This window comes from Saimiri boliviensis, chromosome 7 (genome assembly GCF_048565385.1).
Source record: "Saimiri boliviensis isolate mSaiBol1 chromosome 7, mSaiBol1.pri, whole genome shotgun sequence".
Classification (NCBI taxonomy): domain Eukaryota; kingdom Metazoa; phylum Chordata; class Mammalia; order Primates; family Cebidae; genus Saimiri; species Saimiri boliviensis.
The window spans coordinates 102253993-102279421 of record NC_133455.1 but is presented as its reverse complement, the minus strand read 5'-3'; the positions used below and the strand labels follow the sequence as shown (position 1 = coordinate 102279421).

At 34.3% G+C, this 25429-nt stretch overlaps 1 protein-coding gene across 3 annotated transcripts in view; it reads left to right on the top strand.

The window, feature by feature from the left end:
* LOC141585176 (ankyrin repeat domain-containing protein 30B-like) overlaps nucleotides 1-25429 on the top strand; it is a 110118-nt gene that overhangs the window by 31981 nt on the left and 52708 nt on the right. For all 3 annotated transcript variants that reach the window (XM_074403151.1, XM_074403152.1, XM_074403150.1), the window contains 9 exons: nucleotides 2178-2239; nucleotides 3683-3773; nucleotides 8238-8266; nucleotides 8355-8427; nucleotides 9988-10018; nucleotides 13096-13159; nucleotides 21723-21801; nucleotides 22116-22177; nucleotides 25011-25101. In XM_074403151.1, coding sequence (XP_074259252.1) covers nucleotides 2178-2239; nucleotides 3683-3773; nucleotides 8238-8266; nucleotides 8355-8427; nucleotides 9988-10018; nucleotides 13096-13159; nucleotides 21723-21801; nucleotides 22116-22177; nucleotides 25011-25101 — 582 coding nt within the window. The remainder of the gene's footprint in view (nucleotides 1-2177; nucleotides 2240-3682; nucleotides 3774-8237; nucleotides 8267-8354; nucleotides 8428-9987; nucleotides 10019-13095; nucleotides 13160-21722; nucleotides 21802-22115; nucleotides 22178-25010; nucleotides 25102-25429) is intronic.

The following is a 25429-nucleotide window of genomic DNA, read 5'->3' as shown; positions in this document are numbered from 1 at the left end:
GAAAATCAGAGTGAAAGTGGTCAATAACAAACAGATCATTTGAGGTTTTGGATTCTCTTTGTGAAACCTGAACTTTAGAGATGCTCATGTCACAACTTAAAACCACATTTGAAAACCAGATGCAAAGTTCATGGATGTCAAATTATAAATGTACCCTTAATATTAACATAATATTTAAAGTTTCAGTTGAGCATGTTCACTTTTCTCTTTAAACTGTGTTAAATAGTTAATATTTGAAAACATTGTTTACAAAGAAAACTGGACATTATTTCTGTTATATATTCCTTTTTTGTCTCATGGCTGGCTCTCAGTCCTCCTTGGGCCTTGCGTAGACCTTGATTTTATTCTATGAAATGTGGGAAATTTAGGTTACTTAAGGCATTCATTTGTCCTATAAATTTCTAATGTTTCTCCAAGGCATCACAAGTTGATTTTGAAGATACTATTGCATTAAGAAAAGACTATTTCATTGTAATTAAAGCAGTTTTTAATTTATATGCAGTATAATTTATTTAAGTTTATATAAATGAAACAGATACACACTGAATATACTGTCATGGCATATTGAAATTTAAAGGGCCTAGACATATACTTTGCTCATATCAAAAAGTTAATATCTCAAAAGAATCATATCTATTTTTTTATTTATTAGAAATGAAAACTAAAATATGCAAAGTATTTCCATGTGCAATCATACATTTCACTAACAATTAAAACTATGACCTACAGATTGTTAGAACTACGGTGTTACAACACGTTAGATCTCTGAAATGATCCAGGATACACTTCTACTAATGAGTGAAAATGGTGAATTACCAATGTATGATTTGAGTTTCCTGGACCCTCTGCATGAAATTTGAACTTTAGGGATGCTGAAACCACAAGTTAAATTTACTTTTTTTTTTTTTATTTTATTTTTATTTTTTGAGATGGAGTTTCGCTCTTGTTACCCAGGCTGGAGTGCAATGGCACAATCTCGGCTCACTGCAACCTCTGCCTCCTGGGTTCAGGCAATTCTCCTGCCTCAGCCTCCTGAGTAGCTGGGATTATAGGCACACACCACCATGCCCAGCTAATTTTTAGTATTTTTAGTAGAGACGGGGTTTCACCATGTTGACCAGGATGGTCTCGATCTCTTGACCTCGTGATCCACCCGCCTCGGCCTCCCAAAGTGCTGGGATTACAGGCTTGAGCCACCGCGCCCGGTAAATTTACTTTTTAAAACCAGATATACACTTCTTAGATGTCAAATGATAAAGATACCCTTAAGGATTAAATCATCTTTTAAGTTTTAGTTATGCATGTTTGCTTTCTTTTAAGTTGATTTAAATAGTTGTAATTTATACTTTTTGTTGATAAGGAAGACTGGATAATAATATGTTAGTAATTCATTTTCTGTCTCATTGGACTGAAACACTTCAATTATTGTGTGGGCCTTGATTTAATCCTATAACGTGGGAACATTGGTTACTTAAGGCAATTATTTTTTTCCTATATATTTCTGATGTTTCTCCAAGGTGTCACAAGCTGACTCTGAACATATTGCTGCATTTGGGGAGAGCTATGTCATTGTAATTAAAGCAGTTCTTACTTTACATGAAATAAAAGTTTTTTAAGCTTATCTTCCTAAAACATACACACTTCCAAAGCACACCCAATGTACTGCCATGGTATATTAAAATTTAAAGGGTTGGACATATATTTAACTAACATCAAAAAGTTAATATCCTTAAAAAATCTTGTTGATTGATAAATAATCTTTTTTGAAGAACTGCATGATAGAGATTGCTGAGTCGATCAAACTAATACTAAAAAATAAACATTTGTAAAGAAATGAGAGCTGAAAAGTAATAAAGGTTGTCTGAATGAATAGCAAACATAGGACGTACTGTGTTTCATGGGTGAAAAAGGATATGACTGCTTTGTGAAGAAATAATTTATACAAGTGAGTCAAATTTCTAGTTTTCTGCATTCTAATGACATAAAGTTAATTTTTATATTGTTAAGATTTCAATTTTAATGGATTAACTATAGAACTTGCTATTGTAATCTACCAAAAGAATATGCAGGCTACAGAAGAAAAATATATTCTTGAATGAAAATAGGTTTGTATATGTTTTTGAAATGTATAGTAGAGAAATGTTCTCATGAATGCATCTTTGATTAACCTTTTACAGATCAGATGTTCCCATCAGAATCTAAAGAAGGGAAAGATGAAAAAAATTCTTGGGATTCTGAGGTACTGTGTATTACTGAATTTTTTTAACGTTAGTTTTGCATGATGTGACAACATAAAACCAGAGGCTTAGATTTATTTTCTCACCTTTGCATATGTCACCCCAAAATTATTTTTTCTGATTATTTTAGAATGTACTGTATAAAGAATCAATGTGCTAAGTAGATTACTTCTTCATAGTGAAATTCTGCTCATCTGTAGGATTAAATTAAGAAGCCATTTAAGTATAGTGTAAAAAATAAGGCTTAGAACTCACTAGGAATTCACATGGAATCTGCAGTAAGTTTGTCTAAAAACTAAAGAATTACAGTGAGTCCAGCTATGGTCAAATGCATGATATGGTATATCTATATGTATAAAAGTTCTAACTGGATTCATAGAGAGACAGTTTAAACTGTAGTTTTGTAAAACTTGGGACCTGAAAAGATAATGCCTGGAAAATGGAAGTATTGAATTATTTTACTATTCAGTATAGATCTGAGGGAACATTTCAGGAGAAAGAAAAGCATGAGGAATAGGAAAGCCATGGGACTATAATAACAACAGTTTGGTTGAGTAGTATTTTTAAAAATAGAAATTATGTTCACAAATATAAACTTTTGAGTCCCTTTGTGGCAGTCAAGCTGCAGCAGCATAAGCATCAAACAATAGCGACGTATTTTAAGGTCACAGCTGTGGAATGACATAGAAGGTATCTGACCTCTTAGAAACAAGAAGCTGCTGCATGGTGGTCACAGCAAAGGTTGGAAGTTAATAGACAAGTAGATTTTATCTAATTTGTCATTAGACACAAAGACTTGTTTGCTTTCATTTAGAGATGACACAATGTTTTTTCTTATCACATTTTCACTTTATTCAAGCACTGTTTCAACCATCATAAATTTTATCAGAAATGTTCTGATTATTTTTTGCCCCTGTTTACCTAAATAAAGCAGTATTTTGGATTTTCTGTGCAGGCATTATATGACAGACTCTGAAAGCTGTCTTCATGACATGCATCATTTTTAACACTAAACAATTCTATAGTCATGAATATTTTAAATGTTTAATGCAGTATGTGTTATGGTAAGTAGCAAGTGTTTTGTATTTTGTTCGAAGTGCCATATTTATTTTTTATGAGAACTGCAACGTAAGTTAGATATTTTCAAGTGAGTTACTTTTTGAAATACGCAAGAGTGATTTTTTTTTTTGGAAATGTGATTGATTTTTCCTGCTCAGGAACCAAGTTAATAGCCACATGAAGGTAAAGAAAAGCTTGATCTAGAGAGCATGTATGAAGTTTTGCACCAAAATGTTTTGGTTTTCAATACATGTCTGCCCTTAAATCAAATTGCCTTTAAAGTAGGAAATTTTACTTTAAAAATTGCCTTTTAATTAGGAAATTTTGATACTCTTAATTATTAGGATTTTTAAATTGAACTTATTTATTGGTATTACTTTTAACAGAGTCTTCCTGAGAGTGTTCAACAGAACTATGTGTGTTTACCTGAGGCTACATATCAAAAAGAAATCAAGACAATAAATGGAAAATTAGAAGGTAAGAATCATTTTTTTTAATTTAACAGGTCTTTTGACCACATATTTCTCTAAACTCATGAGGAAGGATACACACTAATAGCCAAAGAAAAGTACCTCCTAAATGCCCAGCATGGAAAAGAGAGAAGTGAAATGGTGATAAGTGATACGTCCTATCAGGTGTTGGCAACAGACTGTATTGAGAGTGCTGAAAAGGAGCTGAATTATTAGTTCGAATTCAAGATATTCCAAGACCTGAGGAAAATCAGAAAATTAGAAAGAAGGAAGTAGTAAAAGACGAAATAAAGTCTGAGAAAGACAAAGTATATGAAGCAACTGGAAGCAGGTTTATGTAATGAAGGATGGTAACTGAAATTATTCTTCAGAAAAAGATAGGGTATGATTAGAAATTTAGGAAGAATATAAAGTGACCTTCTAGTACCAAAATGTACCAGAGAATCACAGCATAAATATTCTGTCTCTTCCTGCCTTTCTCACTGGTAGGATGCCATTAGGGATGGAAGCACCATACCATGGAGAACTGTGTTCTATTTACAGTAGGTGAAAATAAGCATCTAACTACAGCCGCACATGTATATAATTTGTCATATACAATCAGCGTAGACCAGAAGTTTTCAAACTTAAGAAAATCAGCTGGAAACCTTGTTAACAATTCACACTGTGATTCAGCAGACTTGGGATTCTGCATTTTCAGTAAGTTCTCATGCAATGCTGATGCTGCTGGTCCTTGGACCTTGCTTTGAGTGGCAAAAGTAGAAGCCTTCATTGGAAAAGTGTGGAAGAAGAGCAATTGATAGAAGGTCAAGACATAACGGGGTCAAGAGAAAGCATTATATTGCTCTTATTTTTGAGTATGTTTTTTAGCCAGAGGAGAAGGAGAAAGGGACAATGCATTAGAAATTATAGATGGAAGATATTATCACTAAACCAAGGAAAAGAGTGAGAAAAATAATTTTAACAGGTGTTCAATGGGAAGAATCAAGAACACAATCTAGAGATTATTTTTTGCCAAGGAAGAGAGATTGTAGGGCAGGAAGCAGGGTACAAGAGAGAAGCCAGCTAGAGTATTTTGGAGTTTCTAAGAAGGAAAATTCAGTGAACTCACTTAAGAAGCATTTAGAATATTTTTACTGCAGAATGTTAGAGTGTGGATGCTTCAGGGACTACTGGAATCAGGAGAATTACTATAATTGGATTAAACCTCAGTGATTCATTACTTTTCTTTGTTACTATAAGGCATCAAAGATATGTAAATTCTGTTGATATTAGCAATTTGAATAAGATATACTTGAATGTAAGAGCCTTGGTTTTAAGGAAGCAAATTGTGTTGGTAAAATTGGTGTTTTATAAAAATTCATTAGAGAATAACATGATACACCAAACCAGACTAACTTTAAAAACCATAAATTTCTAAATTTATCGTTTGAATACTTAAATTGTTAGTATTAATAGAATATTGTACCATTTTAATACAGAAAAAGTTAATATTTAATAAGTCTGTTGCAACTAATTTTTTAAAAAAATATATTAATGTTGAAAGCTTATTCTACATGCTTTTCCTGGTGAGTTTTATACATCTTCCTCTATAAGTGGACCAAGAAATATTCAGACCGCTAAGCTAGAAGATACAAAAATGTAAGCACACTATTATACTACATGGTTATGGGAAACAATGAATATTTTAATTTATTATTATATCATAATATCCAATCTGATGAATTCATAACACATTCACAGATGAGATGTCAATTCTGCATTCTGCTGAATTCTCATCCTAACTGTATACCTTATCAATGATAGGGCATATTAAAGAACATGATGAAAGTCTGTACTGTAATGATATAAATGATTGTAATATGTAATTAAAGACATCACATAGCATTCTACATTCAGTTTTGGCATGTACTTTCTCAGTGTCATCATTTGCTCCTCTGATTCAAGATGACTTCTCTTCTAATCACTCAGCATATATATATATAGGTATTAACACTTTTTGCAAAGATCATATATAAATGGTTATACAATGTAGTTATCATTTTACAACAAATATTTTTGTTCAGCAATTAGCTTGTTTTCCTTTATTTTAAGATTTCATAGTGCACCATCTTTACACTACATTTAATTTGACTGTCTTCATGGTGACAGGAAAATCGACATAAATATTATTACAAATGTCAACAAGCTTTGGTTTAAGTGTGTGTGCTGCTTCACGCTATATTAGAAATTAAAATGAAGTACTTAAAATACAAGGTGTATAGCCATACATTTCAATAGCCATTACAGATGGGCTCACTAATCTTTAGAACTATGCCATGTGACCTGTCATGACTCTAAATAATCCAGTGTACACTGTTGTAAAAATTAAAGTAATAAAAAAATAACTAAAGTAGTATTTTTCTACTGGTTTCCTCTGCATGGATCTTGACCTTTAGCGATGATCAGATCACAATTTAGAAACAGAGTTTTCTTTTCTTTTTTTTTTTATTGTACTTTGGACTCTGGGGTACATGTACACATCCTGCATCTTGCAGGATTGTTACATAGGTATTTACATACCATGATAGTTTGGCAAAACCAGAGTTTTCTGCCATACATAGGATTCTTAAATGCCAAGTGAAAATGGTTCCCTCTCAACCTATTTTTTCCTTTTATCTTTTCTCAGAAACTTTAAAGCCTACTATTTTCTCTATAAAGGAAAATAATTTGGTTATATATTCATTTTCTGTCTCATGACGCTCTGCTTTCTTTGCACTTAATTGAAGATGTACATTTATCATAGATTTACATAAACCGAGCAGATGAATTAATGGTGTTAGTATTTATATGAATTTCTGAGGTTTCTTCAGTGCTTCAGAAGTAAATTTTGAAGATATTAATGAAGTGAGAATGACCTTCTCATTGTAATTAAAGCAGTTTTTTATTTGAAGTGTATTGAATACAATTTTAAGTATTTTTTTCTAAAACACATTTATGCAATATGGTTATGTAAATTTAACCTTAAAATGATTAGACATAAATTCTGTGTGTTTTGGAGAGTTTATAATCATGAAGTATCTTATTTATTAATCAATCATCTCTCATGGAAAACAATATATATAGTAGATATTTCAGATATATTAAAGTAAGTTGTACTGAAAAATAAAAAAGGAGAGATAAATAGGAAGATAAACATGTTTTATTAATGTTATTTGATGAAATTAGCTATATTTCAATGTAAAAGAAATGTCTGTTTTTCTGGAAGCTTTTTGTAAGATCTTTTCTTAAGAGTAGTTTAAAAACTCACACCATATAACAAATATAATTAATTTTAGGAACAAAACAATTTTAGAATTCATTCCTTGAACACTAAAACTGTTTTTTTTAAATAACCATTATTCTAACATTGAAATATACAAGTTAATGATACTTAAAAATCTCTGGAAATTCACTTCTATTTTCTGATACTTTCATATTAGATTTTTTCTTTTCTTTTCTTTTTTTTTTTTGAGGCAAATGTTGATCTGTCATCCATGCTGGAGTGTAGTGGCATGACCTTGGCTCATGCAACCTCTGTCTCCTGGGTTCAAGTGATTCTCCTGCCAAGTAGCTGGGATTACAGGCATGCAGCACTATTCCTGGCTAAGTTTTGTATTTTTAGTGGAGACAAGGTTTTGCTGTTTTGGCCAGGCAGGATTGGAACTCCTGAACAGGAGTGATCCGCCCTCCTTGGCCTTCCAAAGTGCTGAAGTTACAGGCATGAGCCACTGCACCTGGCCTGTATTAGTTTTTTGATGTGTATGCTTTGACCACTGTATAAGTGGATCAGGAAATTTTAAGAGGGCTAAACTAGAGAACCCCATAAAAGTGAAATTACTAGTATTTCACATAGATAAAAATAATGAATATATTTATTACCTTTTATTCCATAAGTAGGTATTTATGGTGATAAATTTAGGACATTCTCTTCAATGATAAGTAAATTGTGGCTTTGAACTCTCATCACAACTTTGCAGTTCCTAAATTTCAGGACAAATTGAAGAACATGATAGCTACCTGTAGTATAATGACATAAATGATTCTGATGTGCTTCTTTAACAATATGCAATAGCATTCTACCATTAGCCTGGAGATTTATTTTCTTTGGGTATTGACTTGTTCATCTTATTAAGTATAACTTATTTTTTTATATGGCAGCTTACTCCCACTGGTATTGGGAGTGTTCTGCTTCAGTTATCATCACTCTAAACATATTGTCATTGTTGAAATCTTCACAGCATGTTTTATGAAATCTGTTTTTAAAATTATCTTAGGTATATTCTGTTATATTGGCATGTTAACTAATACAAAAACCCCAAATACCCCAAAACCTAATGTAATCCCTTTTAAAGCCAAGCATGAGGATTCATCTTCATATTCAGACTCTGTGAATGTTTGATAGATTTTGTCAGGCTTGCATGTAATCAATTACATATGTCCCTTTTTTTAGAGTCTCCTGATGAACATACTCTTCTGAAGGTAATAATTTTCTATTTTTATATTGAATATTGACTGCATATTTTGTGAAGTATTCATTATTAATTATTTTGTTTCCAAACCCATTTAGCCTTTCTGTGGAATGAAAGATTCTATTCCAAATAAAGCATTAGAATTAAAGGACATACAATCATTCAAAGCAGGTAAATTTTGTAATTTTAATTTTAATCTGGAAATAATATTATTAAAATAGTTGAAATATTGATAGCCTTTTTATTCCCAGTGTTTTTTTTTTTCAAAATTTGACGGGAAAATTTGATACAAATAATGCCAATGTTAGTATTTATGTTTGAGAAAATGCCATTTACAAGCATAAGATTTAGAGATTTTTTTTTTTAATTACACTTTACCTCATGTGGATCTGCTTTAATGATTCTAAAGCGTTTGGCCTTGGAATCATTTTATACAACTATATTTAATTGCCTAGTGGTACAAAACAGCCTGAATTCGTTTTTGTTGTCATTGCCATAGTCATTGTTATAACTTCCAACAGCCGATTAGAAGTTTCAGAGACCCAGATTAGCAACTGGTGTGGGAGGGTGATCTTGTAAGACTGACTTCAGCCTGTGGAATTTGGCACTATTTCCAGATAGGGTTGGAATTGAATAGAGATCAACAACCAGCTGGTTTGTGCTGCAGAATTGATTGCTCACTTGGTGGTGGAGAAAATTCTCCACACAACTGGTTGCAGAAGTCTTCTGTTTTGATGATTGTTGTGGTGTGAGAGCATAGGGAAACCACGTGTGTATTTCTTTCTACACGCAGAGTAGATAAAGAGTGACTAGCATGTACTCTGTTCTAACTGCTTCTAGTTCATTTGTCTAGAAATTATACTTTCTAAGGTTGACACAATCCACTTATTTTGCTAATAATACAATTTTCTGTCAGTTTTACATGGTTCTGCTTGGATTAGGACTATTGTACAGTGTATCAAATTGTGATAAATTCTGTTCTTCCTTGCCTTTGAGAACTACAAAGGAGGGGAAATAAAGAGTTTTTAATGCACTAATTGCCAACCAATAGTATACTTAATAATAATTTTACTATAGTCTCAATGTGTGATCCCAAAGGAATACTTTATAAGAAATCATCAAATCATCTGAGTCTTTGTAACAAAGTGTCAAAGTATTATGATTTTTATTTTGTTATTTATTTAGTTTTTCATTCACTTTTGAGACAGTGTCTCATTCTGTCACCCCAGCTGGAATGCAGTGGTACATTCTCGGCTCACTACCACCTCTGTCTTCCAGGTTCAAGGGACTCTCCTGTCGCAGACTCCTAAGTAGCTGGGATACAGGCATGCATCACCACCCCGGGCTATTTTTTCTTTTTTGTATTTTTGAATACCTACAGGGCTTCACCATATTGGTCAGGCTGGTCTTGAGCTCCTGACCTCGTGATCCACCTGCCTCAGCCTCCCAAAGTGCTGGGAATGCAGGTGTGAGCCACAGCTCCTGGCACATTTTAAAACAAGAGCTGAAACATGCAGGGAAGTGTGCATGATTCTTTTAAATTAAGTTGAAGTGTTGCTATGTCTCCCAGGATGCTCTCAGACTCCTGGACTCCCCAAGTGATCCTCCTGCTTCGCCTTCCCAAGTAGTTGTGATTACAGGCGCACGCCATCATGCCCTCTTCTGTTTTAATATACTTCATTTCTTATTTAAATTTGTTGATTTAATATGTTTTACTTTTTTTATTAATAGAGTATGTGAGTTCTGTAGAGTTTCTACTGAGGTAAGATTTTACAGAGTTTTAAAACTTATATGTTAACTGAGAAAATATAGAGAAAAGAAACCACTATCTGTTGAGTAGATGTGTTATGTGCTTAACATTTATTGTCTCATATGGTCAACACACAGCTTTGCAAAGTATCTCTGCTACTATCACCCACTTTATATTAATCAGACAACTTTGGTTCAGAGAGGATGATTAATTGGCCTATGATTTCATAGCTAAAAAGTAGTTGACCCTCGAGTTCACCATCAGCCTACCTTGAGCCCGAATCCATTCTCTTGTCCCTCAGCACAGATTGGTAGAGACCTGTGCATCAGTAGAATCAAGGTACAGGTCCCCATGGGATCAATTCACAAAGTCACATTTTGTTATATATCAACTTTTTTCAGAATCTTCCCTTAGAACACTGGTTAATCCAATAGTTTGTTCTAATGTGTTTGACAGTTGCAGTGATAACCAGTATCTTGCTTTTACCATCAAAACTTCTAGAGCAGATCTTACTTAGCTCCGTCCACAAGACGTAGGTGTTCGTTTCATAAGCAGGACCAAGTAAATCTTATAGATGCATTATTTTACCTGTTAGCAGAGATTATCACATATAGAAGTTGTTAAGTATATTTAGAGGTTATTTCTTATAGGTTTCTCTGTTTACAGATTTCCCAGCTTAGTTTTTCTCAAAGGCAGTACACTGCCTAGTTGCATGCACTCTTAATTTTTTTCTAGAGTTTTTCTTTTTCTTCCATGACTTTTAAAGTCTTTTCCTGATTACTTTCTTCTCTGGTTTCCTTGGTGTTTCCTTCTTTTCTTCTATTATTTTATTCCTTTCTGCCAGCCCCATTTTCCTATAGCTAAAATAAAAAGCACATGGAAATTTACGATTTCACATAATCTTGGAAAGTAATCAAAGGTCTTTCATATTTCAATCTGTATTTAATATTCTGTAAAAATGGTTGTTCAGGTGGAGAATCTGAAACTGAAAGTGACTTGTTTAAAGATAGGAGGTAGCAGAAGCAACATTTGAACTCATTTCAAAGCCCATTATTCTGGTTTCTATGTCATCATGTAAGTGAGTGTTTGAATAATAGAAAGGAAGAGGGAATGGGTCTAATTAAACTGATGTGGAAGGATAAGAATGGAATTAGCTGAAGAACCTAGTAAGTAGTTAAGAATAGAATTAGCAGTGAAAGTCCAAGTTTGAAGAGAAACAATCTCAGGGTTGGTAGGACTAAGGATTTTGTCAAAGAGATCAGAATATTGGGCATTCTGACATGTTTGATGGAGATAAATTAGAGGAACAAAAACAGAAAAAAACTTTGGGAATTATCTAGAAAGGCAAATTAAAATAGGTTTCAAAGAAAGTCCTGAATAGGTCGCTGCTTTTTTGTTTAATTCGAGGAGGAAACACATTTCAAGCTTTCTGTTGAAAGATTAAAAAAAAAAATGGGCCGGGCGCGGTGGCTCAAGCCTGTAATCCCAGCACTTTGGGAGGCCGAGGCGGGTGGATCACGAGGTCAAGAGATCGAGACCATCCTGGTCAACATGGTGAAACCTCGTCTCTACTAAAAATACAAAAAATTAGCTGGGCATGGTGGCGCGTGCCTGTAATCCCAGCTACTCAGGAGGCTGAGGCAGGAGAATTGCCTGAACCCAGGAGGCGGAGGTTGCGGTGAGCCGAGATCGTGCCATTGCACTCCAGCCTGGGCAACAAGGGCGAAACTCCGTCTCAAAAAAAAAAAAAAAAAAAAAAAAAAAAAAAAAAAAAAAAAAAGAGCTACTGGGAAGAGTCTCTATGAGATATAGAAATGTTCTATTATATTCTTTCACCCCAGATTTCACAGGAGTGGCTTAGAGCCCCTTGAGAGCTAGGAGACTGAAGGTTGCTGAATTAAACAGATCTTTGGCCCAGGGCAGGTGTCCCCTACCCTTTGCCTCACTTTTTCCAAGTGTCTGATGACCTACCCATGTACATGTAAAGCAGGGGTAAGATTGGCTGGCATGTAAGTCATGGAGCTTCATTTTGGTTTTTGATAGCATGCTTATGATGGAGCCTCCATTTAGTTGATTTCCAGGAACAGGTAAATGCAGAGCTTCAAGATTCATCATTAGATTTTATCTTTTCAGTAATCTGTGCTTTGATGAGCTGAATATTTAAAGGTTGGACACTGACATGAAGCCCTGCAGAAGAAAGATCTGGAAGCGGGAGACTCTTTCACTATATATAGTGTCTGCCACTTCCAGGTCTTTCTCTTTGTGTATATATATTACTTAGAGAAATCCAACCACCAGGTCTCAGTTTTCTAGCAGTCTCTCTCCTGAGGTATAAGTACCTATGAAGATTTTTGAGGCCTTGCTAGACCCAAGCAAGGAAGGATCAGTATAGAATAAGAAATCCGATTTTATTATTTTTAATGTTTCAATTTTTGTTGAGAAAAATATTCTCAATAGCAAATATACATTTGTGTTTTCACATTTGTAGGCTCAGCTTTTCAATATTTCAAATATTTTAGGGTACTCTCTGTAGTGTTTTAGGGTGAAGATAGGCAACAGGTCCTTCTTAAGTGGTTTTTATGCTGAAAAACAAAAAATGTCATTTTCCAGTGACACAGATTGGTCTTTGAATCAGAGATAGATAACGGATAAGGGATAAGGTAACTGTATCTTTCTACCTCATTTTAGGTTATCAAGTTTGTTCCAGTTTAGACAACAAATATGTCAACCATTACGTAGATTTTTAGTTTATCCTTGAGGACAGATGGGTTTCTGATGACAAATTATACCTCGGGTATGCCAACATATTGGCTGTCACTATTTGTTATGGAACTAAGAGTGAGTTTTCATTGCATGTTACAATTCGGGGAGGTAGAGTCAAACATAGTTAACTAAAATTTTTCTAAAAACAGAGGCCTTATTTAAATTATATCCAGAAACATGATATAATATACAGAGGACTGATCTTTCCCCAGATTTTGTTTTTCTTTTTTGTTATTTTTGAAGTGAGCACCAAGATAAGAGCTAGCAGATTTTAAGTACGTGAATTTGTTCATTTTATTGTATCTTATGCTTTAAAATCTTTTCAGCAAACCGACTATGGAAAATTTACAGTCTATAAAAGTTGAGGAAGACGTCAATCTTGCTACCAAGGTAAAATGTTCTCTTGTGAAGTCGATTTTCTCAGATGGATTCTAGTTCTGTGTAGTGTTTAGTTTTCCTGTTTAGTAGAGGTGTAAGTATCATTATTATAAGTTGGTAATATAAAGTTGGTCAGATAAAAGCATTTTATAGAAATATGACTAGTTAATTAAAAAATTTATACTTTTACTTCAGTCAATAACAAATGATTGGTAAATACTATGAGGGGTTCAAGGGCAAAAAATGGAATGGGCTGAAGAATATGTAGTGACAGGATCATTATATTAGAAGAAACTTTTCCACAATAGATTATATATAAAAATTGGTAAAGGTTTGTGGATAAGTATTCTTACTGTGACTTTTTAAATTATTCTAATGTAACAAAAAAACACTCATGTGGGAATAAAGCTGGAAACCATCATTCTCAACAGACTGACATAAGAACAGAAAACCAAATACCACAAGTTCACTCATACGTGGGTGTTGAACAATGAGAACACATGGACAGAGGGAGGGTAACAACAGACACCAGGGCCTGTAGTGGAGGAATCTAGGGGAGGGATAGCAGGAGGTGGGAGTATAGGGGAGGGATAACATTAGAAGAAATACCTAATATAGTTGATAAAGTGATGGATGCAGCAAACCACCATGGCACATGTATATCCATGAAGCAAAACTGCACATTCTGCACATGTATCCCAGAACTTAAAGTATAATTTTTTTTTTTTTTTTTTTTTTTTTTTTTTTTTTTTTGAGACGGAGTTTCGCCCTTGTTACCCAGGCTGGAGTGCAATGGCGCGATCTCGGCTCACCGCAACCTCCGCCTCCTGGGGTCAGGCAATTCTCCTGCCTCAGCCTCCTGAGTAGCTGGGATTACAGGCACGCACCACCATGCCCAGCTAATTTTTTGTATTTTTGGTAGAGACGGGGTTTCACCATGTTGACTAGGATGGTCTCGATCTCTCGACCTCGTGATCCACCCGCCTCGGCCTCCCAAAGTGCTGGGATTACAGGCTTGAGCCACCGCGCCCGGCATAAAGTATAATTTTTAAAAAATTCATGCTTAAAGGCATCTTTAGTGAATCTAATTACTTTATAGTAATCAAGGAATCTCTCTGATACTGTTCAGTTCCCATACTGTGCCACATAACATAAAGAGTTTTTTGGCACTTATTATTTTGATATCATGTAATTTTTAGGAGAGGGCTTTTTCTGTTTCTCCTCTTGGTTCTCTGAATACACATAAATAATATTAGAAATCATGAAAATTTATCTGGGCATGGTGGTGCATACCTGTAGTTCCAGCTACCAGGGAGGCTGAAGCAGGAAAATTGCTTGAGCCCAAGAGTTTGAGATCAGTTTGGGCGACATAGGGAGACCTAATCTCTAATTAGAAAAACAATATAGAAATTTAGAAATGTAAATTCTCTTTCTCACAATCTGTATTACTAAGGGATGCCAGTGTATTTTCTAAGTTATTTCATGAAAAGCTTACTTTAAACTTTTCATCTAAATGAAGAATGCTGGTTTTACCCTAAGTAAATAACCAGTTCTGTAAGCAGAGACCCTTAATAAGCATGTGGTAAGATTTTAATTTCAGAATTTTTAAATTGTAGTTTTTAAACATATAATTCAAAGATCTTTGATCACATTTGAAAATTTTAAATTTCAGAAGCTTTTGTATTTAATTGTTTAAATAATTGTTTTGAAGCTCTTGCATCACTGTGAGATGCTGGAGGTTAGAAAACATACTTGTGTGCATCCTAGAATACCCAGAATACAGTTTTGCCTATAAAGAGCATTTAAAGAGGTTTTCAATGTAACTAAATACGCAGACAAAGGATTTTTTATATAATGGAATGTTACAAGTAAGATTATATGAATAATAGATCTAATAATTAAATTTAATGCATATCTAAAATAAGGTTTAAATTTATATTTTCTGTTAATGATTAGAATGCATAAGTTCAGGGAAGATATGTTGAGAAAACGTTTTTAAGTAAGTAGTCAGTAAATCAGAGATATTAAGTAAATAGGAAAGAAGTTTACACTATATTTTCTAGCATCCTCTAAGTAGAGTTTAGATTTTAAAAATTTAATATATTTTTATCACAACTCATGTTCTATTTAACATATCTTTTCAAGCAATACATTAACCTTTAGGATTTTGATTACAAATAGTTTCTTCAGGTGAAAAGTTTATGAATCATTCCTTTTTTTTCATTTTTTTTTCTCTCTGTAGTAATAATGTTCTATCTCGTAGGTAGTAGCTGAAGACCATGTTTAACCAATTTAATGCCTTATTATATAATAAGAAAATTAAAATACGTATTACACAGTCATTAACCAAATAACTAATTGTAGTGTAAATACTAATCAGCATTATTGGAATATATTATGAACAAAGTTTCTATTGTATGTATTTCCACACCTATCTTATAGCAGTTGTTTTTTCTCTTGTTTCATGACTGGAGCTCATACTTGATTGACTGGTCATGTCTGTTGTTTGTTTCTTTCTCCTCTTCCATCTTTTTAAAAATGACTCCCCTGAGACTTTTTTTTCACAGAATACATTTCTTCAGTGTCAGGTTTTTAGGGCATCTCTGTCTCTATTGTCAGCATATTTAGTTAGAGGTTTCTATTTCATTGCTATATATGGTTTTCAATTATCAATCATTGCCCTCCCCCACATGATTTATTCTTTTTTTCCTGTTTCATGGAGGAAGCTGATTTTATACAATTATTTGTATTTAGATTTTGGACACACAGAATTGAAACAACCTATACTATTTGAATGCAAACCCATTTAATTAAAATACTATAAAAACTAAACTCTGACATTTTTCAACACAAGAGGTAATTAATGCAACTTTGAATCACGAAGCTATATTTCAACCTATAACATATTATTTAAATTTTTAAGTTAATTATTTCCACAATACTATAAACAATGTAAGGGTCAATTTTTGTCCCAGGTTATTTTGGTTAAAAAAATAATCTAATGAATACCACTAGTTTTGTATAATACTCAATTAGATGTATGGGATGAAAGGAAATAATTCAATGAAGAAGGGTAAGATAAACAGAGACTGCATTAGAAAGTCAAGGTGAGAAAGATTATTATAATACACAGCGAAAGGAATGGTTTAAATGAGTGCAGGAACTCTCTAGAATGAAAGATATGATAAAAATTAAGAAATGATAGCCAGGTAATAAAATACTGCTAAAATGTTTTTGAGTGACTTATAGCTGATTTTAATAAAAAGCTGAAAGAAAATATAAAGATGACTACAGGTAAAAGTAATTTGTTGTACTCTTTAAAATAGCTAGTAGAGAATAATTTGAATGTTTCTAGCATAAAGGACAAATTAATATTTAAGGTGATTAATATTCCGATTATTCTGGTTGATATGTAAATGTATTAAGTTATAATGTGTAACCCCAAACATGTACCTTTATATTGTGTCAACTAAAAAATTATAAAAAAGGAAAAAAAATTAATTCTCACTTCTATTAGTAAATTTGTGTTTTATATTTAATCTAGTCATACTTATAATTCATGGAGAATGCAAAGTGAGATCCTTTTTAGGCCTTGTCAGCTTTATTGTGAATTATTAATTTTTGACTCTTTGGTTTCTTGTTTAAGATTTCTAACTGTGTTTGACTTATTCTTAGGTTAATTACCTCATTAATCTTACTCTTAGGTATAACCCTGGTAGCTGTTTTGAGTATTTTTGTTAATAGAGAGAGTATAAATAAAAAAGCAAGCAGTTTAATCAAATTACTAAAATTATATATTCTGTTCATATGAACAAGGTTTTTGTCTGGATCTCTTAAAAAAGAAAAATCATTGTTCAACACCCATCTATGAGTGAGAACATGCGGTGTTTGATTTTATGCTCTTGTGTCAGTTTGCTGAGAATGATGGTTAACAGGTTCTTCCATGTCCCTACAAAGGACATGAACTCATGGACACTGGGAGGAGAACACTACACACTGGGGTCTGTTGGGGAGAAATGGGGGAGGGACTCGGGGGTGGGGAGGTGGGGAGAGATAGCATGGGGAGAAATGCCAGATATAGATGAAGGGGAGGAAGGCAGCACATCACACTGCCACTTGTGTACCTATGCAACAATCTTGCATGTTCATCACATGTACCCCAAAACCTAAAATTCAATTAAAAAAAAAGTATCACTTGCAGTAAGCATATTGGGACTTGAAATTTTTTAGTTTCTTTCTTCACTTCTCCTTTGAATACTGGAGAATGCTTGACAACCAAAGATAATAGGTAAAAACTATTAAATCTTCAACTTGAATAATTATAACTTAATTTGATTTATATGAGATAGTTTTCCCCAATTTTAAACTATCCTTTATGGTGTAAATAAGCAATTTGAGCTAGTACTATATTGCTTACATGAACATAAGAAAAGCATGTGAATTTTATAACAGCATTTCACATTTCCATCTGACATTATAGTAGTACTTAAAAATGCCTCATAAGTCTATTATTAGGTAAGCATTTCTCTTGCACAATTAAAAGTTTCAAGGTTAAATTTTATTTATTTTTATTTTTAATTTTAATTATACTTTACATTCTGGGGTACATGTGCAGATCATGCAAGATTGTTGCATTGGTACGCACATGGCAATGTGGTTTGCTGCCTCCACCCCCCTGTCACCTACATCTGGCATTTCTCCGCAAGTTAACTCTCCCTGACCTCCCCACCCACCTGCTGTCCCTCTCTCGGCAGGCCCCAACAGACTGCAGTGTGTGCTGCTCCCCTCCCTGTATCCATGTGTTCTCATTGTTCAATACCCACCTAAGAGTGACAACGTGCAGTGTTTGATTTTCTGTTCTTGTGTAAGTTTGCTGAGAATGATGGTTTCCAGATTCATCCATGTCCCTACAAAGGACACAAAATCATTGTTTTTTATGGCTGCATAGTATTCCATGGTGTATATATGCCACATTTTCCTTGTCCAGTCTATCATCAATGAGCATTTGGGTTGAATCCAGGTCTTTGCTATTGTAAGCAGTGCCACTATGAACATACGTGTGCATGTGTCTTTATAATAGAATGATTTATAATCCTTTGGGTATATACCCAGTAATGGGATTGCTGGGCCAAGTGGAATTTCTATTTCTAGGTCCTTGAGGAAGCATCACGCTGTCTTCCACAATGGTTGAACTAGTTTACACTCCCACCAACAGTGTAAAAGTGTTCCTATTTCTCCACATCCTCTCCAGCATCTGTCATCTCCAGATTTTTTAATGATCGCTGTTCTAACTGGCGTGAGGTGGTATCTCAACATGGTTTTGATTTTCATTTCTCTTATGACCAGTGATGATGAGCACTTTTTCATATATTTGTTGGCCTTATTTATGTCTTCTTTTGAAAAGTGTCTGTTCATATCCTTTGTCCACTTTTGGATGGGTTTGTTTGTTTTTTTCTTGTAAATCTGTTCTAGTTCTTTGTAAATTCTAGATATCAGCCCTTTGTCAGATAGGTAGATTGCAAAATTTTTTTCCCATTCTGCTGGTTGCTGGTTCACTCTAATGACTCTTTCTTTTGAGGTACAGAAGCTCTGGAGTTTAATTAGGTCCCATTTTTCTATTTTGGCTGTTGTTGCCAATGCTTTTTGTGTTTTAGTCATGAAGTCCTTGCCTATGCCTATGTCCTGAATGGTTTTGCCTAGGTTTTCTTCTAGAGTTTTTATGGTGTAAGGTCTTATGTTTAAGTCTTTAATCCATCTGGAGTTAATTTTAGTGTAAGGTGTCAGGAAGGGGTCCAGTTTCTGTTTTCTGCACACTGCTAGCCAGTTTTTCCAACACCATTTATTAAACAGGGGATCCTTTCCCCATTGCTTGTTTTTGTCAGGTTTGTCAAAGATCAGATGGTTGTAGATATGTGGCATTGCCCCCAAAGCCTCTGTTCTTTCCATTGGTCTACATCTCTGTTTTGGTACCAGTACCGTGCTGTTTTGATTACTGTAGGCTTGTAGTATAGTTTGCAATCAGGTAGTGTGATGCCCCCAGCTTTGTTCTTTTTGCTTAGGATTATCTTGGCTATGCAGGCTGTCTTTTGGTTCCATATGAAGTTTAAGGTGTTTTTTTTCAGTCCTGTGAAGAAAGTCATTGGTAGCTTGATGGGGATAGCATGGAATCTATAAATTACTTTGGGCAGTATGGCCATTTTCACAATGTTGGTTCTTTCTAACCATAATCATGGAATGTTTCTCCATCTGTTTGTGTCCTCTCTTATTTCCTTGAGCAGTGATTCGTAGTTCCTCTTGAAGAGGTCCTTTATATCCTTTGTTAGTTGTATTCCTAGGTATTTTATTCTCTTTGTAGCAATTGTGAATCGGAGTTTGCTCATGATTTGGCTCTGTTAGTCTGTTATTAGTGTATAGAAATGCTTGTGATTTTTGGCACATTGATTTTGTATCTTGAGACTTTGCTGAAGTTGCTTATCTGTTTAAGGAGATTTGGGGTTGAGATGATAGGGTCTTCTAAATCTACAATCATGTCATCTGCAAGTAGAGACAATTTGACTTCCTCTTTTCCTAATTGAATACTCTTTTTTTTTTCTTCTTGCCTAATTGCTCCAGCTAGAACTTCCAATACTATATTGAACAGGAGTGGTGAGAGAGGGCATCCTTGTCTAGTGCCAGATTTCAAAGGGAATGCTTCCAGTTTTTGCCCATTCAGTATGATATTGGCTGTAGGTTTGTCATAAATAGCTTTTATTGTTTTGAGATATGTTCCTTTGATGCCTAGTTTATTGAGAGCTTTTAGCATAAAGGGCTGCTGAATTTTGTGGAAGGCCTTCTCTGCATCTGTAGAGAAAATTATGTGGTTTTTGTCTTCAGTTCTGTTAATGCGGTAGATTACCTTTATAGACTTGTATATGTTGAACCAGCCTTGCATCCCTGGAAAGAAGCCTACTCGATCGTGATGGGTAAGCTTCTTGATGTGTTGTTGCAATTGGTATGCCATTATTTTATTGAAGATATTTGCATCTATGTTCATCATGTATATTGGCCTAAAGTTTTCTTTTATTGTGGAGTCTCTGCCAGATTTTGGTATCAGGATGATGTTGGTTCATAAAATGATTTGGGAAGGATTCCCTTTTTTTGTATTGTTTGCAATAGTTTCAGAAGGAATGGTAAAAGCTCCTCTTTGTATGTCTGGTGGAATTCAGCTGTGAACCAATCCAGATGGGTTCAAGGTTAAATTTTGTAAAGGTCCTTTTCAGAATCTTCAACTGGTGTTTTAGAATTAAATGTTACATTCAATTCAACTATGCATATTGCAATAATATTTCAGTAATATTTACCAATATAAATACAATTATATTCTCAAAACAAATTTGGACATATATAATGGAGAAACTTAGTCACATGTTTTTCTCCTCCTTTGATTTCATTTTCAAAGCTTCCTCATTCTGCATAGGTTTGCATTATTTAATTTTTCCCATTTAGTCTATCTTATAAATATTTATCTTCTTAACACTATGCAATTTTTCTGATGTAGGTCATCAACTCATACTCCAAATGTATTTATCCAGATCTTTCTTCCAAGCCCCTTGGATGCCTCAAATGTTATGGGTCTCAAACTGAAAACATCATTTTTATTATTTTCCTGACTCTTCTCTGACCCTTTGTAATCTACCCTGTCATCTGGTTTTCCCATCCTAGTAAATAACACCTAAGAAGTAGCAGAGAAAGGCTCAAGCACTTGAACCTGCACTTCAAGTCTCCTCCACATCCTACACTTCAGTCCTCCTCCCATCACCAATCCAGTCACACACCAAATTGTGTAGTTTCTACCTTCTTATATTTTTCCATCTTTTATTACCATAATTAACTCTCTACCAATAATTTTGAAGTACTCCTTTCTCATTTTGCCCCATCTGCCCATGTTCATCTATCTTTACATTGCTGAAAGGGTCCCCCTTCTAAAATACATTTGTAATGATGTAACTCATCTGCACATTGAATGGATACCCACAACACAAAGGGATAAGTTCACATTCTAGCATGACAAGTGTCTTACATGGTCTGGGCCCATTTTACCTCTTCATCTCATTTCCTCTGATTGTTTTCCAGTTTTACCACGTAACTTTGGCACCCTTAATTTGCCATGTTATTTCATGCCTTACTGTTTTGCACATGTTATTGCACCTAGAGTTCTACAGTCTTTGTATCTTGACTCTGCATTTTACCTGTCCTTCCAAATATGTCTAAATTATGGCAGCATCTTCTATGCTTTTCAGGTAAAACTGATTTTCTCCTTTGTGCCCACATATATTTTATTAACTAAAATTGTAGAACTGGTGACTTATACTTATCTGTTCTTATATGTTTTCATAAGTCTCTACCATTTCTTAAATACAGGCTAGAATCTACCTTATGTGTATATCTTCTGCTTCTCCCAAGATAATGCCTGTGATTGATAGATACAATGCACTTTTTTTTGTCTTACTGACAAATAGAGTGAGTGAATGAATAAATACATTTTTTTTCTAAAGTTGTTTATAATTTTGGTTTTTTTGTTTTTTGTTTGTAATAGAGGAGAGCATTGAAGACAGTAATTGGACAAGAAGAAAATGATATTTGCATTATTGAACAAACTCCTCAAGATCAAACAAGTAATGATGCTTTCACTTTTAGACCAAAATAATGAAGCACAGTAAATACCTCTGAATATTTCTATACTTTAATTCTAGTACTTAGAAAACAATTTTATAGATGGAACTATAATTTCTACTTAAAAAATACTTTTTGCTATCTGTCTTTATACTATCAATTCTTTTTTCTGAACCTGCTTCAATCCTGAAATTCTATTTCTGCTATGATGTTTATTTCATTGAAATATTCATAAATAGAAATAGATTTGTATATGTTTTCACAACTTACAGTAATAAATGTTCTCATATATTTGTCTGTGAACAACAATTTGTAGATAAGATGCCCACATCAGAATCAGGACAAAAAGAAGATAAGAAATCACCTTCAGATCCTGAGGTACTGTGTATTGGTGATGTTGTTGTTTTTATTATTTTAAAATGTAGTATTGAGTAATGTTAGGATATAAAAAGATGAATTGACATTATTTTCTTACGTCTCCATGTGTCCGTAGAAATAATTTTCTGACATTTATCAGAACATACTTTACAATCATGTGTGAAGTAGATAACTGCTGTATAGTGCAATTCTGCTACTTTTCAGGATTAATACAGGAAGCCAGTGTAGAATAATGCAAAAGAAAATATGGCTAAGATGTCACTAGGAACCTATTTGAGTTCTGAAGTTGTTTGTCTAAAATGTAAATAATTTATGTATGTTCACCTATGGGCAGATAAATGATTCTGTGTACATCTGGATGTAAGAAAGCTCTAAATGGATTCAGAGAGAAATAGTTAAGCTGTAGTCTTAGTCTTGTACAACTTGGAACTTGGAAAGATCATGCCTGGGACTTAAATGTATTGGTATATTTTCATTTTCTAGTATAGATCTGAAGGAGCATTTCAGGAGTTGGATAAACATGAGAAATAGAGCACCTGTAAAACTATATACAACACCAATTTGGTTGAGTAGTATTTTAATAAGTAGACATTCTTTTCACAAATAGAACTCTTTTTAGTTCCTCTTTGACAGCCACGTTTGCAGCAACATATGTGTCAAATAATTATGATGCATTCCAAGGTCACAACTGTGGAGGTAGAAGAGATAGGAAAGACCTCACCACTTAGATATAAGCATCAGCAGGGTAGTGGTAACAGCAATGAGTGGATGTCAAAGATAAGTCTGTATTTTGGTTCTGTCACTTACTAGCTATGGGAACTGGGAAAAAAATTATTTAACCTGATCAAATACCAGTAACTTTGTTTATAAAAATAGTGCTCATATCTACCTCTTCAGTATGTGCAATGGAATAATGTAGTAACAAATGTGAAAACATCTTGTAAACTGGAAAGTCTGTATACAAATATAAGACAAAATGATCAAAGTGGCATTTAAATGAAAGCAGTACTGTTAGGACAAGAATGTGGAGTAAGAACAGGCATGCGGATTTCTAATTTGTGTTAAAGGGATGGTAACTTGCAGCAGACTACTACTGCGGATTTTCCAGAGAAATACAGCAGTTTCAAAAGTTAGACTTTTCTGAGGTGATTTTGTTTTGGCCTGGAGTAATTTCTTTCTAAGTACCAACTGTGTACTAGGCAGTGTCTCTCTGAATATCCAAGATGAGGGATTATGCTATGGTAGTAGGAAGAGAATAACAAATACAAAACACTTATATGTCACTGTAACTTTTTCTTAAAATCAAAACAGAGAATGTTAGGATAGAAAAAATTGAAGAACTTTCTATTTAGCATGGATATGGGAGTGGCAGGGGAATTCTATGGTCAGAGCAGATCTTTCTGAGTCTGCCATTTAATCTCCCATCTCAAAGATGTGGAGTCTGCCATGTGAAAGTCTAGGAGAAAGACATTCTATATTTGTTCATTATTTTGTTCTTAACAACCTAGAATGACTAGGAAGCAGAGAGTGGGGTAACCATCAATGCCATCATCATCCTCATTATTCTAAGGTGAAGAAAAGTCTACAAATATGTGTCTGGAACACATTAGATGTTTCATGAATAATAGCGGGTTGTTTGTTTGTTTGTTTGAGACAGGGTAGCTCTCTCTCACCAGGCTGAAGGGCAGTGGCGCGATCTCTGCTCACTACAGCCTCTGCCTCCTGGCTTCAAGCCATTCTCCTGCCTCAGTCTCCCGAGTAGCTGGGACCACAGGCATGTGGCACCATGCCCAGCTAATTTTGTTTGTTTAGTAGAGACAGGGTTTCACCATGCTGGCCAGGATGGTGTTGATCTCTTTACCTCGTGATCTGCCCACCTCTGCCTCCCAAAGTCCTGTGATTACAGGTGTGAGCCACTTCACCCAACTGAATACATGTTTTTATTTTCTCTTTTTGGGAAGGCTTGCTCTACTTTTCTGAAGTTATATCTTAAGAATTAATTGCGTAGTTTATCTAATAATTGTTTGCCTTCATTTAAAAATAGCTTCTGTTTATTTCCTTTAAACAGCTTCTACAGAGTTCTATTTTTACTCTGCATGACATCCGAGAATTCTCCATGCCATGCATAGTTTTTAACAAAAATTCTGTAATTATGCATATATCAAATGTTTAATCATATTATAGTTTGTTCAAAATGCCTCATTATATTTAGTGATAACAAGAGTAAGGGAGATGCTTTGAAGTTAATTTCTTTTTTAACTTCTAATTAACACAAGTTAATTTTCTGTAAATATGACCTTTTTTAATGCTCAGTAGCCTAGTCAATAGCCACATGAAAATAAAAGATAAGCATTATCTGCAGAGCATATGTGAGGTTTTCTCTTGAAATATTTTGGTTTTCAATATGTGAACAGCCTTAAATCTAATTGCCTTTGAAGTAAAAAATAAAAGTATTGTTTTAAAAAAGATTTTAAATAAAAAAATATATCATTGTCATTATTATTATTTTGAAGTTGAAATTATTTATTGAGGCAGGCCATAGTGGCTCACATCTGTAATCCCAGTGCTTTGGGAGGCCAAGGCAGGTGGATTACTTGAGGTCAGGAGTTTAAGACCAGCCTGGCTTGTCTCTACACAAAATACAAAAGTTAGCCCAGCATGGTAGCTCTTGCCTGTAGTCCCAGCTACTTAGAAGGCTGAGGCAGAAGAATCTCTGGAACCTAGGGGAGGGAGGTTGCAGTAGGCCAAGATCATGCTACTGGTTGACCTTGGGAAACTTTGTTATAGAAAAAGAAGTTTTTAAATAGATTATTATTGATATTGCATTTAATAGGTTAACTCTGAGCATGCTGCACAGAATTATATGTGTTTACCTCAGACTACATATCAAAAAGTGATCAAGACAATAAATGGGAAAATAGAAGGTAAGAACCATTTTTTAAATTATACTTTAAGTTCTGGGGTACATGTGCAGAACATGCAGGGTTGTTACATATGTATACACATGCCATGGTGGTTGGCTGCATCCATCCCCCTGTCATCTACATTAAGTATTTCTCCTAATGTTAGCCCTCCCCAATCCCTCCCACTATCCCTCCCTTAACCCCCTGAATCCCTGACAGGCCCCAGTGTGTGATGTTCCCCTCCCTGTGTCCATGTTTCTCACTGTTCAACACCCACTTATGAGCTAGAACATGTGGTGTTTGGTTTTCTGTTCTTGTGTCACTTTGCTGAGAATGGTGGTTTCTAGCT